General features: G+C 42.1%; 1 protein-coding gene across 1 annotated transcript; it reads left to right on the forward strand.

Moving 5' to 3' along the window:
• The first annotated feature begins 1,516 nt into the window (after positions 1 to 1,516).
• On the forward strand, positions 1,517 to 13,588 carry LOC139665654 (nuclear RNA export factor 1-like). Its single transcript, XM_071544747.1, has 21 exons — positions 1,517 to 1,752; positions 2,325 to 2,541; positions 3,107 to 3,278; positions 3,371 to 3,454; positions 3,886 to 3,990; positions 4,351 to 4,431; positions 4,719 to 4,788; positions 5,346 to 5,434; positions 5,633 to 5,740; positions 5,948 to 6,057; positions 8,676 to 8,712; positions 9,342 to 9,410; positions 9,676 to 9,731; positions 10,190 to 10,297; positions 10,557 to 10,615; positions 10,736 to 10,851; positions 10,968 to 11,010; positions 11,129 to 11,201; positions 12,811 to 12,993; positions 13,107 to 13,167; positions 13,281 to 13,588. The coding sequence occupies exons 1-21, from the start codon at positions 1,725 to 1,727 to the stop codon at positions 13,317 to 13,319; spliced, it is 1,908 nt and encodes a 635-aa protein (XP_071400848.1). The 5' UTR covers positions 1,517 to 1,724; the 3' UTR covers positions 13,320 to 13,588.
• The last annotated feature ends 432 nt before the right edge of the window (positions 13,589 to 14,020 follow it).

Genomic DNA, 14,020 nt, shown 5'->3' on the forward strand with positions numbered 1-14,020 from the left:
TGGCAAAGGCAAAGACCAGCAGACGGTAGATAGAGGCGGTTGTCCCCATTCCGACAAGGAAAATGTTACTATGCTGGATTAATAAACGAGGATTGGTGCAATTTAATGTGGTGATGTCCAGCATGATCTGACCAACAGGATGATCTGTCCTGCTAACGCTAGCTGCTAAAGCTGCCCTGCTAATGCTAACGTTAGGAACTGAAGGTGTCAAAAAGTAACCCTACCGTACCGCTAGCTTGCTTAAGCTGACCGATTCAAAGTCTGGGACAGTGCTTTTTTGTTTTTAGAGGTGGAAGTAGTTTTGGAGAGGGCCATGCCTTTCTTTCGGAGAAGATACCCCAACCTATCCGTGGTCACGCGCGTCTTGAACCAAGGTAGGTCACGAGGTTGGCCATTTTTCAGGTGTTTGGTGGTGGAGGGTCAAGTATGTATGGTGGAAAACTTTTGTAATCAGGATAACATGTTTATTTGGTCGAATTAATGTCAATATGCAGGGCAGGATAATCTGGTACTCGCCTTCATTATGTGGAAGGCGGCAGACAGTGTAGTGAAACAGCGGCTGCTCGGCCTGTTGCTAATTGCACCCCATGTGATTGGTAGGAGGCAGCTTACATAGAGGGTGAAGCTGGCTCTCCCAGTTTAGCAATATAACAGTAATAACCATAAACAATAATAATAATTTAGCACTTAGCACAATGTTACACAGTGCTATGCAGTAAACTGTCCAAATTTACCAGTTATTGGGAGAGCTGACACATTTAAAAAAAAATGTTTTATATAAATATTAAGAAGGAATATATCAAATCTAAAATGAAAGCGACAACAATTTTATATTGATAACTCAAATATATTATAAAACGGGAGGGAGTTAATAATTAAATAGCCTAATATTTGCGATGTCTTCAATCCAAGCTTTTCCTGTCGAGGGCCCCTAGTCCTTGCAAAACCCCGATCATCTTTATCCTTTGATCCCCTATGAATTTACCTTGTAGTGATAGATATTAGGGTGAATTTGAGGGAAACAACTTTGCCTTCCACCATATCTTTCATTAATTTCGATCACCCAATTCTGCCAACCGAACCTTATAAATCTGTGAGCCTTATATTAGTTGCGCAAATAATAGCATTAATATGCTCTCTAAATTGTTGTTTCACCCTAATCTATCTGTAGTATCTGGTAAGTGTTGTGGATGATTTTATTGTCGGACAGCAAGTCCCTGTCTTAGTGCTTCTTCTACTCATTTTGTTTTTATGTAGAAGTTCAACTCGAGGTTTTATGAGCTCCATCAGTAATCGTCCATCGCTCGAAAAATAGACCTGGGTTAGGTTTATTTAATTTTGTTTTTATTGTGTGTTTGTTTTTGTAAATGGACGTCGTTAACCCAGTGGAAGTGTTATTATTGTATAATGGTTAACACCGGTTGTTCAAATTGCGCGCACCCGTAATGGCCCGGAAGTGGAAGTTGTAGTTCCGGTGTCCTCACGGCAACACGCAGTATTTTCTGCTAACGGGGGGAAGCTAACTAGCTAACAGCTTCTGAACTGGAAGTAGGGAACACTCAGTATTATCTCGTACAATTACCTTTATGTTTAGCGTTAAGGTCGTGGGATGCTGAAGTGTCTCGCACATCCTCGCGTTGGTGTATCGTAAAACAGACAATTTGGCCTTGTAAATATTATTTTTCATCCAGGGTTGTTTTCGAACTAACGCTGTTCCCAGGAATATGGCGGATGGCGGGCATTACTACAACGGTAAGATACCCTGTTACACAAGCTTCACAACTCCCTCATTACAACTTGTTCCGTCTTTCTTCAGACCATGGGGAGTTTTCGGTGAGAAGAGAGGTCAGAAGCAATGGTTGCATGCTTCTAGGAGGTAAAACTAATATCTTGTGCTCCCCTGAGATCCCATTATTTTATTATTCCAGAGAGTAGCTTTTACTTATACCTTTACTCCTCAGTCATGTTAGTTGATACTCTAAACTCTAGACCACATTACCTGATAATTATAGATTGTTGGAGCAAGAACAGGTCCTATAGCATATTTTGTACCCTGTACAAGCTTAGAGAGCTTCTTAAAGTCAGTGGGTTAAAGGTCTCTCTCTCTGGAAGATGGACACAAGAGAAAGCCACAGTAAAGAGAAAGCTACAGTCGTATCCTGTAAACATAAACTTACTGTGACAGCAGTGTGTAAAGAGGTCTATATTGAATTGAGAAAAGAAAGAAAATGAAAATGACATTGTTTTTGCTCTGTTCAGTCAATGCCAGCGCCAAGTTGATATAGATAAATGTTGACTGACTTCTCATGCTCTCTCTCTCTCAGAACATGATGACAGAACCGGCCCGCAGTTCCGCAGCCGTAAAGGCAGAGGCTCCCACAGGGGTCGGTCGTACAACGACGGGTCCCGCAGGGACCGACAGCGGGGAGGCCAGTCGGGGAACTTCGGGGGCCCTGGACCACGGTCCAGGCTTGACGACAACAATGACGGGGATGTAACTATGAGTGACAGCTCTCAGGACGGTGGCTCCCAGCGCAGATTGTGAGTGTGGCTGACTGGCTGATGTTGGGTTATGTGTAGTTTATGACATTGCTAGTAGTTAAGTACTGTTGATCAGATGTGTTGGTGAGTGGGACAGACTGTTCTCTAGCACACTAGCACACCCACCAGTCAATATTCTTTGAAATTGAAAACTGTATGTTAAGAAGTTAGAGAATGGTATTGTTAAGAATGTAATCCAAAAGATAGCTGTGAGTATTGTCAATAAAAGTGTAAGAACAACAGTTACTTAATTATTTTGGTAAATCTTACAACAAATTAAAGACAACTTTGCTCATTCAGTTATATCTCTTCTCTCTCTATTTGGTAATCTAGCAACACACATGTACCAGCGTGTAGATCCTGGATATTTGAATAATTTCCCTTGCTCTGATTTTGGTGTCCAGTTTAGGATCATCATCATAGGGTCATTTTAAATGGTGATCTGTTTATCTCATCACAATCGAACGCCACTCATGAAATAGGACTTGGTTGTCCAAGAAGGATGATTTTGCATGCATACTGGCTTTCTGCCATCGTGTGTTTAACAGCCTTGACTTCTCCTCAGCAACCCCTACGGAAGGCCCTATCGGAGAGGAGATGGGAGGTTTGACAGAGACAGACGAGGAGGCAGAGGGGGAGGAGGTGGGAGAGGAGGTGGCTATAGAGGAGGAGACCGAGGAGGAGGAGGAAACAGTGGTGGAGGAGGGAAAAGCCGATCAGGCTGGTACAAAGTAACGGTTAGTATTCAATCAAAGCTGCCATAGTTCACCCATACTTCCTCCTTTAAATCTCTTGGAGATTATACATTGTCTTCTTTGCTGTTTGACAGATACCACATGGAAGGAAATATGACAAGAAATGGTTATTGACCGCTCTCCAGAACATCTGCTCAGTACCCTACACACCTGTACAGGTGAGTTTCAAGCACTCTTGTATTTACTTAAATAAATGCCAAATATAAATAACACAAAATGGAAGACATCAGAACCAAGATATTAAACTTTATTATAAGTGGCAAACCAGAGGTTAAATGTCTACAAAGCCTATCTGCTTCACTCTCTTCGTCTGCAGGTAGTTCCAGTGATATTAGCACTATTCTCATGTGATATTACAGAAACTTATTTGAAAAGTTTACTGTTCTAGAGGGGCATACCTTTAGTTTGCAATGACATTACAGGTGGTAGTAGCTGAAGTAGCCCACTCCCTTGCCTAGAACAGCATCAAGTTTATTTTATTCTATCGGTTCGTTGATCACGTATCAAGATGCATATCGAATACTACTTGTACATGCATACTGAATGTTCTTTATGTCTCTCCCTCTCCCTCGTCGATCCATCTATCCAGTTTCATACCGACAGTCACCGGGCCCATTTTTATATAGATGACGACCCTGCCGCCACTGCTCTGCACAAATGTTCCCACAAGATCACAGACACAGATGGTTATAAGGTATGCTTGAGTGATGCAGGAAAGCTGACTGTCGATGCCACAGTCTGTTGTCCTGGATGCTCAGTCTGTTAATGTTTATAATTTAGATCATGGGTACATGCTATGTTATATGCAGTCTTTCTCCTTTCTCCTAAAGCTCTTATCCTATATATTGTAAATTCTAAATACATCACCAAATTTTCAACCATTTACGACCATGCCTACTCTATATCACAGATAATCATGAATCCCACTTAATCAAAAACTCAAAACATATGTATGTTATAGCTCCTCTGTGATATATTTGCACTCTGGTTTCATCTCAGTTGATGACTGGCTGACTCACTAATCTCCCTGCCACTTGATGTTTGTCTCCTGCAGGTGGAAGTACACGTCAACCCCAGCTCTCCTCCGTCCTTCCTCCTCTCTGACCTGAAGCCCGAACACTTGGAGCACCTGAAGGTGAGTCAGAGGCAGGGGTGAACAGCACACCTAGGTGTGACAGAAGTGGAATGGGGTTTTGGAAATGAATAGGTGTTGTAGGGTTTGTATGATATTGGAGAAATTTGTGACTGCAATATTGCCTTAATGGGTTGGAATGTGATTTATCAAGTGTTTTGGAAATTCTAAAATTGCCTCTTTGTTCTTGCCCATCCATCCCACCTCCCAAACACTGCTTATTACTTTTGGCAAGTTTGTGCTGTCCAGATGAGATCTGTTATAATAGGCATTTTTTTTGTCTTTCACAGCAATGCATGGCAAAGCGTTTTGATGGCTCCCAGCAAGCACTTGACTTGAACAACATCCGAACAGACTCGGGTAAGTAGCCACTCTGTAACAGGGCCTGACAGATATTTCAGGATGTCAGTACTTTGCCTCGGTTTTACCTATAAAGTTGCTGAGAATCAAATGATTAATTATAAATGAATCTTAATAAATCTTAATTCATAGCCCGGGTTGTCTGTCTACTACAACCAACCTTAGCTGGGTAGGATCTGTGTACTATTGAGGTAAAGACAGGTTGACATCAGTGGTGCTTGCTACTTTGTGTTAAGTTTGGCAACATTAAGTAGTTAATATACAATATTAAGTAGTTATTATGTAAAATTGACTGCCAACTGCTGAATGAAGTTGCAATTTAACCTTTCTGTGCTAAAGCGGAAACTAACCAAACAGGCTATTAGTATCTTTTACTACAACCTGCCGTAGATGTGATGTTAGCCAATAAGAGCAAATGACTGAACTCATTATAAACATAAACACTTACTGTCAGTAAAAATGGTATAAATTCCCATTCCAATTCAGCATATTTTATTAGTATCTTGATTGCTAGATTTGAGTTGGAATCTGAACTTGAATGCTGTTTTATGTGACAGACCTGGCATCCCAGAACATTGAAGTCATCCTGAATAGGAAGTCAAGCATGGAGGCTGTGGTCAAGATCATTGAAGAAAACATTCCAGAGGTAATGTCTGTACAGTGAACCTTTTGATCTTGTTTGCTGGAAGAAACCAACACATGACGTGACAAGTCAACATGCTACTAGTGTTATTGAAATAACCACATTTTAATTAGTAGGTGCGCACCCTGGCTAGCTGTTTGTGAGATGGGTCGATCAGAATCTGCTTAGCTTATTCCATTCTTCTCCTTTTCTGACTATCAGCTGGTGTGCTTGAACATGAGCAACAATCGTATTCAGAAATTGGACGAACTGGCTGAATTGGTCACCAAGGCACCCAATCTGAAGACTCTCAACCTGTCCCACAATGAGGTGAGACTGACTGACTGTTCAATCATTAGAAAGACTGACAGGCAGGCACGACTTCTGCCCCTCAGCTTTTACAGCCATTTTCATGTAAAATACTGTGTGGTTGATTGATTTTACTTCCATCTCTCACTTGAGTTGTTGTTTCTCTGATTTTTTTCTCCCTCCCCGTTTCTCACCAACTACTTCTGTTTCTGTCTGGTTGTCTTCTAGCTGAAGTCGGACCGGGAGCTGGACAAGGTGAAAGGCCTGAAGCTGGTGGAGCTGTGGCTGGTCAGGAACCCTCTGTGTGACCTGTTCAAGGACCAGGCCTCCTACATCAGGTCAGTTAGCGATTGGGGGGGAGTGGGCTGAGTGGTGTGTGTGTCTGTGTGCGCGTGTGCACGTACGTGTGTGTGTGTGTGCGCGCGCGCGTGTGTGCATTTGGGTATGTTTGAGTCTAGTATAGGCAGCAGTGTGCTACAAAAGTTGCCACATAAACAGTAAGCAAGCCTGTGTGTGTGTGTGTTGCCCATACAATAACTGGAAGCCATTTCCCCAGGAGTCAAGGACGAACTTTCAGATCAAGATGAAGCTGTTGACTTTCACAAACGAACAGTCTCTTATCCCCCAACATAATTGTATGTACATGTGTGTGAGAGAGGGAATAGGTTATTCAATTCAAAGGTTAATTCAGACTCCTTTGTTGTACACCTGAGCATTTCCTCCCACTTTGCAGTTAACATTTCCTTTTCACACTGCAAACTAAACATTTCTTCCTTCCAATTGTTGCTAAGAGGACAACTGGCCGCAATGCAGTTCCACAGCCCAATGTCTTCCTTTCAGCTCACTTAAACTCTCCACGGGTTGGAAAGCCATCTTGTCTCTGTCGGTTCTTCATCTTCTCTGTGGGGCATCTTTTCAAGCTTTTGTCTGCTTTAAAGTTCTCAGTGATGCTGTTCCCAGCACTCCCCTGCTGCCATCCTACCTAGTCGTCCCATAAAACTGCAATAAAACACCATTGCACTGCTGATGATGCATAGCCCTGACAACTAGGCAAGACATTTCTCAAGGCACAGAGGGCATGCAGTGTGCCAGTCCTGTAACACAAATCGAAGTGAACTACATTGGACAACATTATTCTACAACAGCCTCTTGTGCAGTACTGTATAGTAGAGTAGGCTGATTATTGGAGAGAAGGCAACCCACAATTGTTGTGTTGACAATTGACAAAAGTTTGGACCAAACAAAGTAAACCCACTGGTGACAGCCAATGATTGTTTCCCCTCCCCTCATAGCATCCTTGCCCAATTGGCGTCCTGCAACAGGCCAGTATGGAAGGCTGGATAGCCCATGACGGGTAAGATCCCACCTTCAAACCTCGGGACAACCTAAGGCAGGCACAGTCACGATTACTCGGCCTAAGTCACTGTGAGCGCTGACTCACTGAGAAAGTGACGAGAAGAAACAGAAGACACGACGACACAGGAAAAGCCGTTGGGTCGAGGCGGAGGGGGACAAGTGTCATTCTCAGACCAAATGAGCAACAATGAGCCAAAGAGAAAAAGCAGTCTGTCTCTTCCTCTCAGTTGGTTCTCCTTGGCCTAAAAGCGGCCTCTGCTGCTCTCTCAGTGAATACAGTGGAGAGAGTTTGCCAAATATCCTTACTTCTGAGGGAAATGTTCTCTACTGGAAATTGATCAGGTTCAATTTTGCCTGAAATAATTCAAACAGCAAAATATGAAAATACTACCTCTCCCAATCTGATGAAGGCTGTGACCAATACAAAACAAGCTGAAATATGAAATGTTGTTACACATCAACTAAGCAAACAGAGCAGGGTAGGGAACAATCACTTAGGGCGAATGCCTCATACTCTCCCAGTCCCTCTGTAGCCAGAGGCTTGGGTCCAAATTAAACTAGGACTTGAACAGCCCAGTTCACTGGGTCCAGTCAGCGCTTGTGCAGGAAGACTAACAGGAAGAAGATGGTGGTGGTGGTGGTGGTAGCGAGATAACTTTACCACACACGGTTATGTTTGTGCAGTGGGGGAAGCCTATGGGATGAGCTGTGGGACGGCTGGGTCCAGCTCACACTGAGGCCAGCTGTCCTTTTTTGTTCTGCTTTGTTCTCAGGAGTTTTATCCCTGTCCTGATAGCCGTGGGGTCAAACACCAAGCAAACTCACTCACCTTTCTTTCTCACATGATTCATAGCAACTGGCACCTCTCCTGAATGTTACACTAAATGTGCTAGTCAGATGTCTGTGTGTGTGAATGTAATTTTTTTTTACCCAGACCCTGTTTTGTTTTTTGGTGACCTAGACTCATCTGTTCTCCAACATCTTGGCCAGACTTTGGGGGGGACGGTAACACGAGACTGGCGGTAACCACCTCTCTCCCAGCAATAACATAACTTCTTAATTTTACTAAATCAAAACAGTTGTCTTCGCTGGTTTCCAGCTCAGTCTTGTAGATGGTGGGTCTCTGTATGTGTGCTCCTGGTAAAAGTGTGTGTGTGTATGTTGCTTCCCCGTGTCAGAGATCTGTGTATATCTCCGTATTGGGGGAGAGGGTGAGTATACCTGCTGGTAAGTACACTTTGGGGTGGGAGAAGTGTCAAAGGGCACAGCATGAGACTGGAGGGAAGAACTGAGCGTGTACGTTAGTCCATTAGTGGATTTACTTGTATCACAGAAAATGAAATTCTGTAGGGACACTGGTTCTAGTTCCACTCCATTTTTTTCCCTATGTACTTAAACGCATATGGGACTGTACTGTCCCAAACATTCTGCACAACGTAGCAGCATAACATCACATCAGATACATGGCACAGTATGACGATAAGTGAGTCAGCAGGTGTGACTGAGAATGCCGGTATCTGCTTAGGTGAGCATGATTTGCCTGAGTGTGTGTCAGTCTGTGATGATAACATTACCGCTCATGCTTTTGTTCCCGTACCAGTGCTGTGCGGCAGAGGTTTCCCCGGCTTCTCAAACTGGTAAGTCCAGACCTTTGCTTTTATCCCCTCTCTTCCTCCTGTTGCCATCATCCCTCCTCACTAAGGATGAATTGGATGTGTATTGGAGGATATGTGCATCATGGCAATATTACGGGTTCTCAATTATCTCTTTTGAAGGACAGCTGTTAAACCACCCTCATCATGCATTTAGCCGACATTATGATTGGGGAGGGAATTTTTTTTTACACCTGATCCCAAGGCCATTAAAACATATAGTATATTTTATGAGCAGCATGGCCCAAGACATGCATACACATAGGCAGACACACTCACCTACACACTCAATGGTTACAGTGCCTTCTGTGTCTTTACTGGCTTTTCAATGGTTTGTGTAACTACATGGTCTCAATTTTGGTATTGTTATAGGTTGTTATTTATATTGGTGATTATGCACTATTGTATAGTCCATGTTTTCAAACAAAATACTTAATCATGTCAATATAGTTTGACTGGCTTTTGAAAAAATACATTTTGTAAACTAGCATTTCTGATGAATAGTCATGTCCATGAAGGAACTGAATTGAATGGAGGGTGGCAGAGAGCTCCTCCACCACCAAATTCTCTTGTGTCTTCCCTCACATCCTGTGTTTTGTTTTGCTTGTTTTTAGGATGGCCATGACCTCCCCCCGCCCATAGGCTTTGACGTGGAAACGCCCACTGCCATCCCCCCCTGCAAGGTAACTTGTTAGTTTTGTCTCATTTGGCTTATTGAACTTGATTCACTTAAACTGATATTATATTGATGTCTACAGATGGACACGGCATATAAACCCTCTATGGTGGCAATCTTGATTTCACACTGTCAGTATATAATTTCTGTGATGTGGGGTAAAGCTGCATTTTCCTCCTCCAGCTGAAAGTCTGTGAATAGAAGTGTCTCTCACCTCTGGCTTGTTGTCTCCTTTACATTCCTGACAAATGTTTTTCCTTTTGACGATCCAGGGCAGCGCTTTTGGCTCCGATGAAATCAAGGCTCTCATCCTGCGCTTCTTGCAACAGTGAGTTTCTGCCTTTTACACCCAGTTGTGATCTAAGGCCAGCTCATGTCTGAAAGGAACACACTGACTTTTTGGCAAATAAGCTCTTGGATTCACATACTGTTGTGTGACCAGAAGATTGGTAGCAGTTCCACATGTTGGTCCAGAATTTAGTGTGTTGTGGTGTGCGGTCTAGGCTACCTTGCATCATCCCCAAAACATATGTTACCAAACACTTCAGTGTTACCAAATACAGTGTGCTTAATGTTACCAAACACCATAGGAAATTACTGGACCTGGGTGAACCTGCAACCAACTGATTAGTGACAGCTTTATCAGTACTGCTTTTTATAGAACCATTACACATACAGTTCTAGAAAAAGGGGTGTGGGCTGAAAGAATTATGCAGAGACTTGATCAGCTTGATTCATGAATAAACACAGCAGTATGAAGTCATGTTACATATGGCTACGTTGCAGATATTACAGTATCTACGACTCAGGGGACAGACAGCCTCTTCTGGATGCCTACCATGATGGAGCTTCCTTATCGCTCATGACACCCTACTCCACACAGAACCCCTCAAGGTGAGAACACACACACAAACACACATACACACAACAGCAGCACTACATTAACACATGCAGGAATGTAATTTCCATTTTTTCTTGTGTTTAATTTGTAATTCATTTCCATTTTGAAGATGCCTTGCTTTCTTTTTGCTCCTTTTTGCCCCCATCATTTTCTGCTTTTCTCCCTGATCCCATTCCTGACCCCTCCCTGTTTGAGTCTCAGCTGTATTCACAGTGATTCCATCTGTCCCTCTTCTCTCGTTTTTCTCCTTAGGAGCGGTCTGGGAGAGTACCACAAAGACACTCGAAACCTGAAGCGGATCAAAGACTCCAGTGAGTTTACCTGTCTAGCTGCTGACCTATCATGGGTTCTGAATTGTTCAGACTAATTGTTGCTATGTGTAATTAAAAACAGCGTCTGATGGTTCCCTCTCTGAAACTTGCTCCCTACAGCGATCCGGTTTCGCCTACTAAAACACACGCGACTAAACGTGGTGGCTTTCCTCAACGAGCTCCCCAAAACTCAGCATGACACTGCCTCCTTCACCGTTGATGTAAACACCTACACGGTGGGTTCATGTTTGATCCATGTTGTCACGGAGATTCATGCCACTACAAGTAATGTGCTTGTACCACTCCTAACAAATCTTTCTCTGTATTAATTCTGCATGTTTTCCAATTCCAGAATACACTACTGTCATTCACAGTGAGCGGAATTTTCAAAGAAGGTCAGTTTTTATTTATTTTATTTATGTATAGTCAAATGTGTGATTCTCAACAACTGCAAGTGTACATGTGTTGATTGTTGTGTGGCTGATTTGTGTCTTGTGTGTTTTTCTGTCGCAGTGGATGGTAAATCGCGGGACTCCACTATGGCCTTCTCTAGAGTCTTTATCACAGTCCCTGCGGGGAATTCTGGGTAAGTGTAATGAGCTCCCATTGGTTTATATCAACTTCTTGTATTGCCTCTTTGAAATGTTACATTAGTAACAAGAGTTGTGGTTGTGAGTCATGAAGAAAATGAACTGAACATTAGGGCAAACATCCTTGTCTGGTCTTGCTTTGCACCCTGTGTGGAATGAGGTACCTGCATTAACAGGGTGTTTGTGGTTCATTAAAAAGTCTGAAAAGGTCTTAACATGAATTGGCTACATCTAAAAAGTAAGTAAAAGTATTAAAATGCCTTAATTACAGTTATACCATGGTCTGGGTGAATACTTGATTCTGATTGGCTACAGGGTGTCCATTAATTCCCGATAATGGACACCTACTAAGTAGTTCCAGTGAAACTGTCTGTTCACCGTTCTAAATTAATGCGCTGGCTACGTATCAGCCTGTATCTAAAATGAGTAACCATAGCAACAGGGACGCAGTCAAAGCCTCCGTTTACAATTTGTATGTTCGTGAAAATCTTGATATTGATTTGGGGACAATGACATGGCTGGATAGCTAGCTAGTCTTGTTGTTAAACATACTGTCAAATTATATTTACTGTTTGTCAACCGTACACAATGTTATTGACTTTGAATGTTGCTAGCATAACGTTAGCTTTCTGGCTCATAGCTGAGCCAAAGGGTTCTATGAGCTGAGCGGACTAGAAATATCTCCCGTTGCCAAGTCGTATCTAAGGTTCGTCCTATTTACTGGAGGAATGAACAACGTTTCCATTGCATACGAACCTTATGGGATGGTAATGATTGTTCCAGGTATTAGTCAGACCCTCAGGTGTTACCAGGGAAACTGAGTTATGGCTTGTGAAAAACTTTAGATTTTGATTACAAAACGCATTAAAATATAAATGAATGGTCTTAATTTCTTTTTCTTTGGCAAGTGACCATGGTATAAGCGGGATAATGCCCTTCAAGGTGTCCATAATCAGGAATTAATGGACTCCGCGGAGGCAATTAATTCCTGATAATGGACACCTCGTCGGGCATTATCCCTTACTTATCAGAGGTCTTTTTTTTTTCATCATGCAATTATTCTTTGCACTGCATGTCCACTCTTAGATTAATACAGAACAGGGTTAATACACAAAACATGTTTTTGTTTGTGTTTTTCCATCATATCTACTTTACTAAACAACTAACAATTAATTTCCTGTTGTCCTTTTTCTTATTCTGCCCATTTATAGTTTTGGAACTTTGATTAGCTATATTCAACCAGAAATAGGCTGGTTTTGCCAGCTTTGTTTCAGTTTATTTCAGTTGTTAAATTCAATTCCAGGTCTTAAAAGTCTTAAATTTGGCTTTCCGAAGCCTGCAGATTCCCTGATAAACTGTGAACATGAACTATATAGCTGCCAACAAAAATTAAAAGTTGTATTGACAAAGCCTTATGCAAGGACTAAAAGTATGTGTATGTGTATCATTTTTGTAGACCAATTTGAAGTGTGTGTGTCTGTGTGTGTGCCCAAAAAATAATGGGCTCCAAAAGGAAATTGGGCCTGTAAACCAGGAAGTGGAAGTTATTTAACTCAAATACATAAAACAAATGTCGTTATTTACCCTCTGCCCCTTATGCCACAGTTTGTGCATAGTGAACGACCAGCTTTTCATCCGGATGGCCACAACGGAGGAGATCCGCCGAGCCTTTGTGGCCCCCGCCCCGACCCCGTCCTCCAGCCCGGTGCCCACGCTCACCGCACCGCAGCAGGAGATGCTCTCAGCCTTCTCTCTGAAGTCCGGCATGAACCTGGAGTGGTCCCAAAAGTAAGCCTGTTTGTGTGTGAGGGAGTGAATATGTACATTAATGCAGTATATCAGTGCATATTGGCCACGTTTGGTGCTGTAATTTATTCACACTGTTCTGTGTTCTGTCGCAGGTGTCTACAGGACAATGAGTGGGATTTCAGCAGAGCTGCACAAATCTTCACCCAGTTGAAGGTAACAGAAGTGAAACATTTCACTTTCCTGCAGTTCTATGATCATGTTAATCCATAGAGATTGGATAATTGTTACAGTAAGTAAAATTGCTTTGTCCTCTTTTCTCTTTGCAGACGGAAGGCAAGATCCCTGACGTTGCATTCACAAAATGAATAAATAAATGATACCTTCTGTGAAATAGTAATCATTGATTTTCAGTGAACTGTAATTTTATTTATATGGATTTTTTGTTTTACCCCTTTTCTTTCTTTGCCTTGTTTTATTAAAGCTGATGTAGACCATGCTGATTGTCTTTACTGATGCTTTGTTTTAACAACCAATTGTCAAAGTTGTTTGACTTCAAAGACAGATGTTATAATAAAATTTTGGTTGTTATTGTAACCTTAGTTTTTAGTCATTTGTATAGTGTACCTGATTTCATAGGAATAAAGTCAAATGGACAATGACTTCACTTGTGTTCAACTTGATTTGGTATTATTATATTTGATTATAATGTTTAGCAATATATCATTTCATTCTTCAATTTATCCATTTCACTTGAGCCACATATAGGGACATTGGCAGTTGTGATGATACAGTATGATACAATATCCACACAATTTCATCATGATCACATTTGTATTTATTTTACCTTAATTTAACATGGCAAGTCAAATAAGAACATTATTATTCTCAATGACAGCCAGGCAACAGGCCTCATGGTGTTTGATCTTGAATGTCTGAGCAAGCTGGCTGTATTGACCATCCATGGTATTGACCAAGGAGGTTTTGACCTTACAAACATGGCGTCATTTTGTAATCTCTGTTCCGGGTATTTCGTCACGATGACGTGATGACGCACGGACGTCTTCAC

This window comes from Centroberyx affinis, unplaced genomic scaffold, assembly GCF_046629955.1.
Source record: "Centroberyx affinis isolate AG114_WGS23_722 - 3 ecotype Tasmania unplaced genomic scaffold, CSIRO-AGI_Caff_v1 ptg004649l_1, whole genome shotgun sequence".
In the NCBI taxonomy this organism is placed as follows: Eukaryota; Metazoa; Chordata; class Actinopteri; order Beryciformes; family Berycidae; genus Centroberyx; species Centroberyx affinis.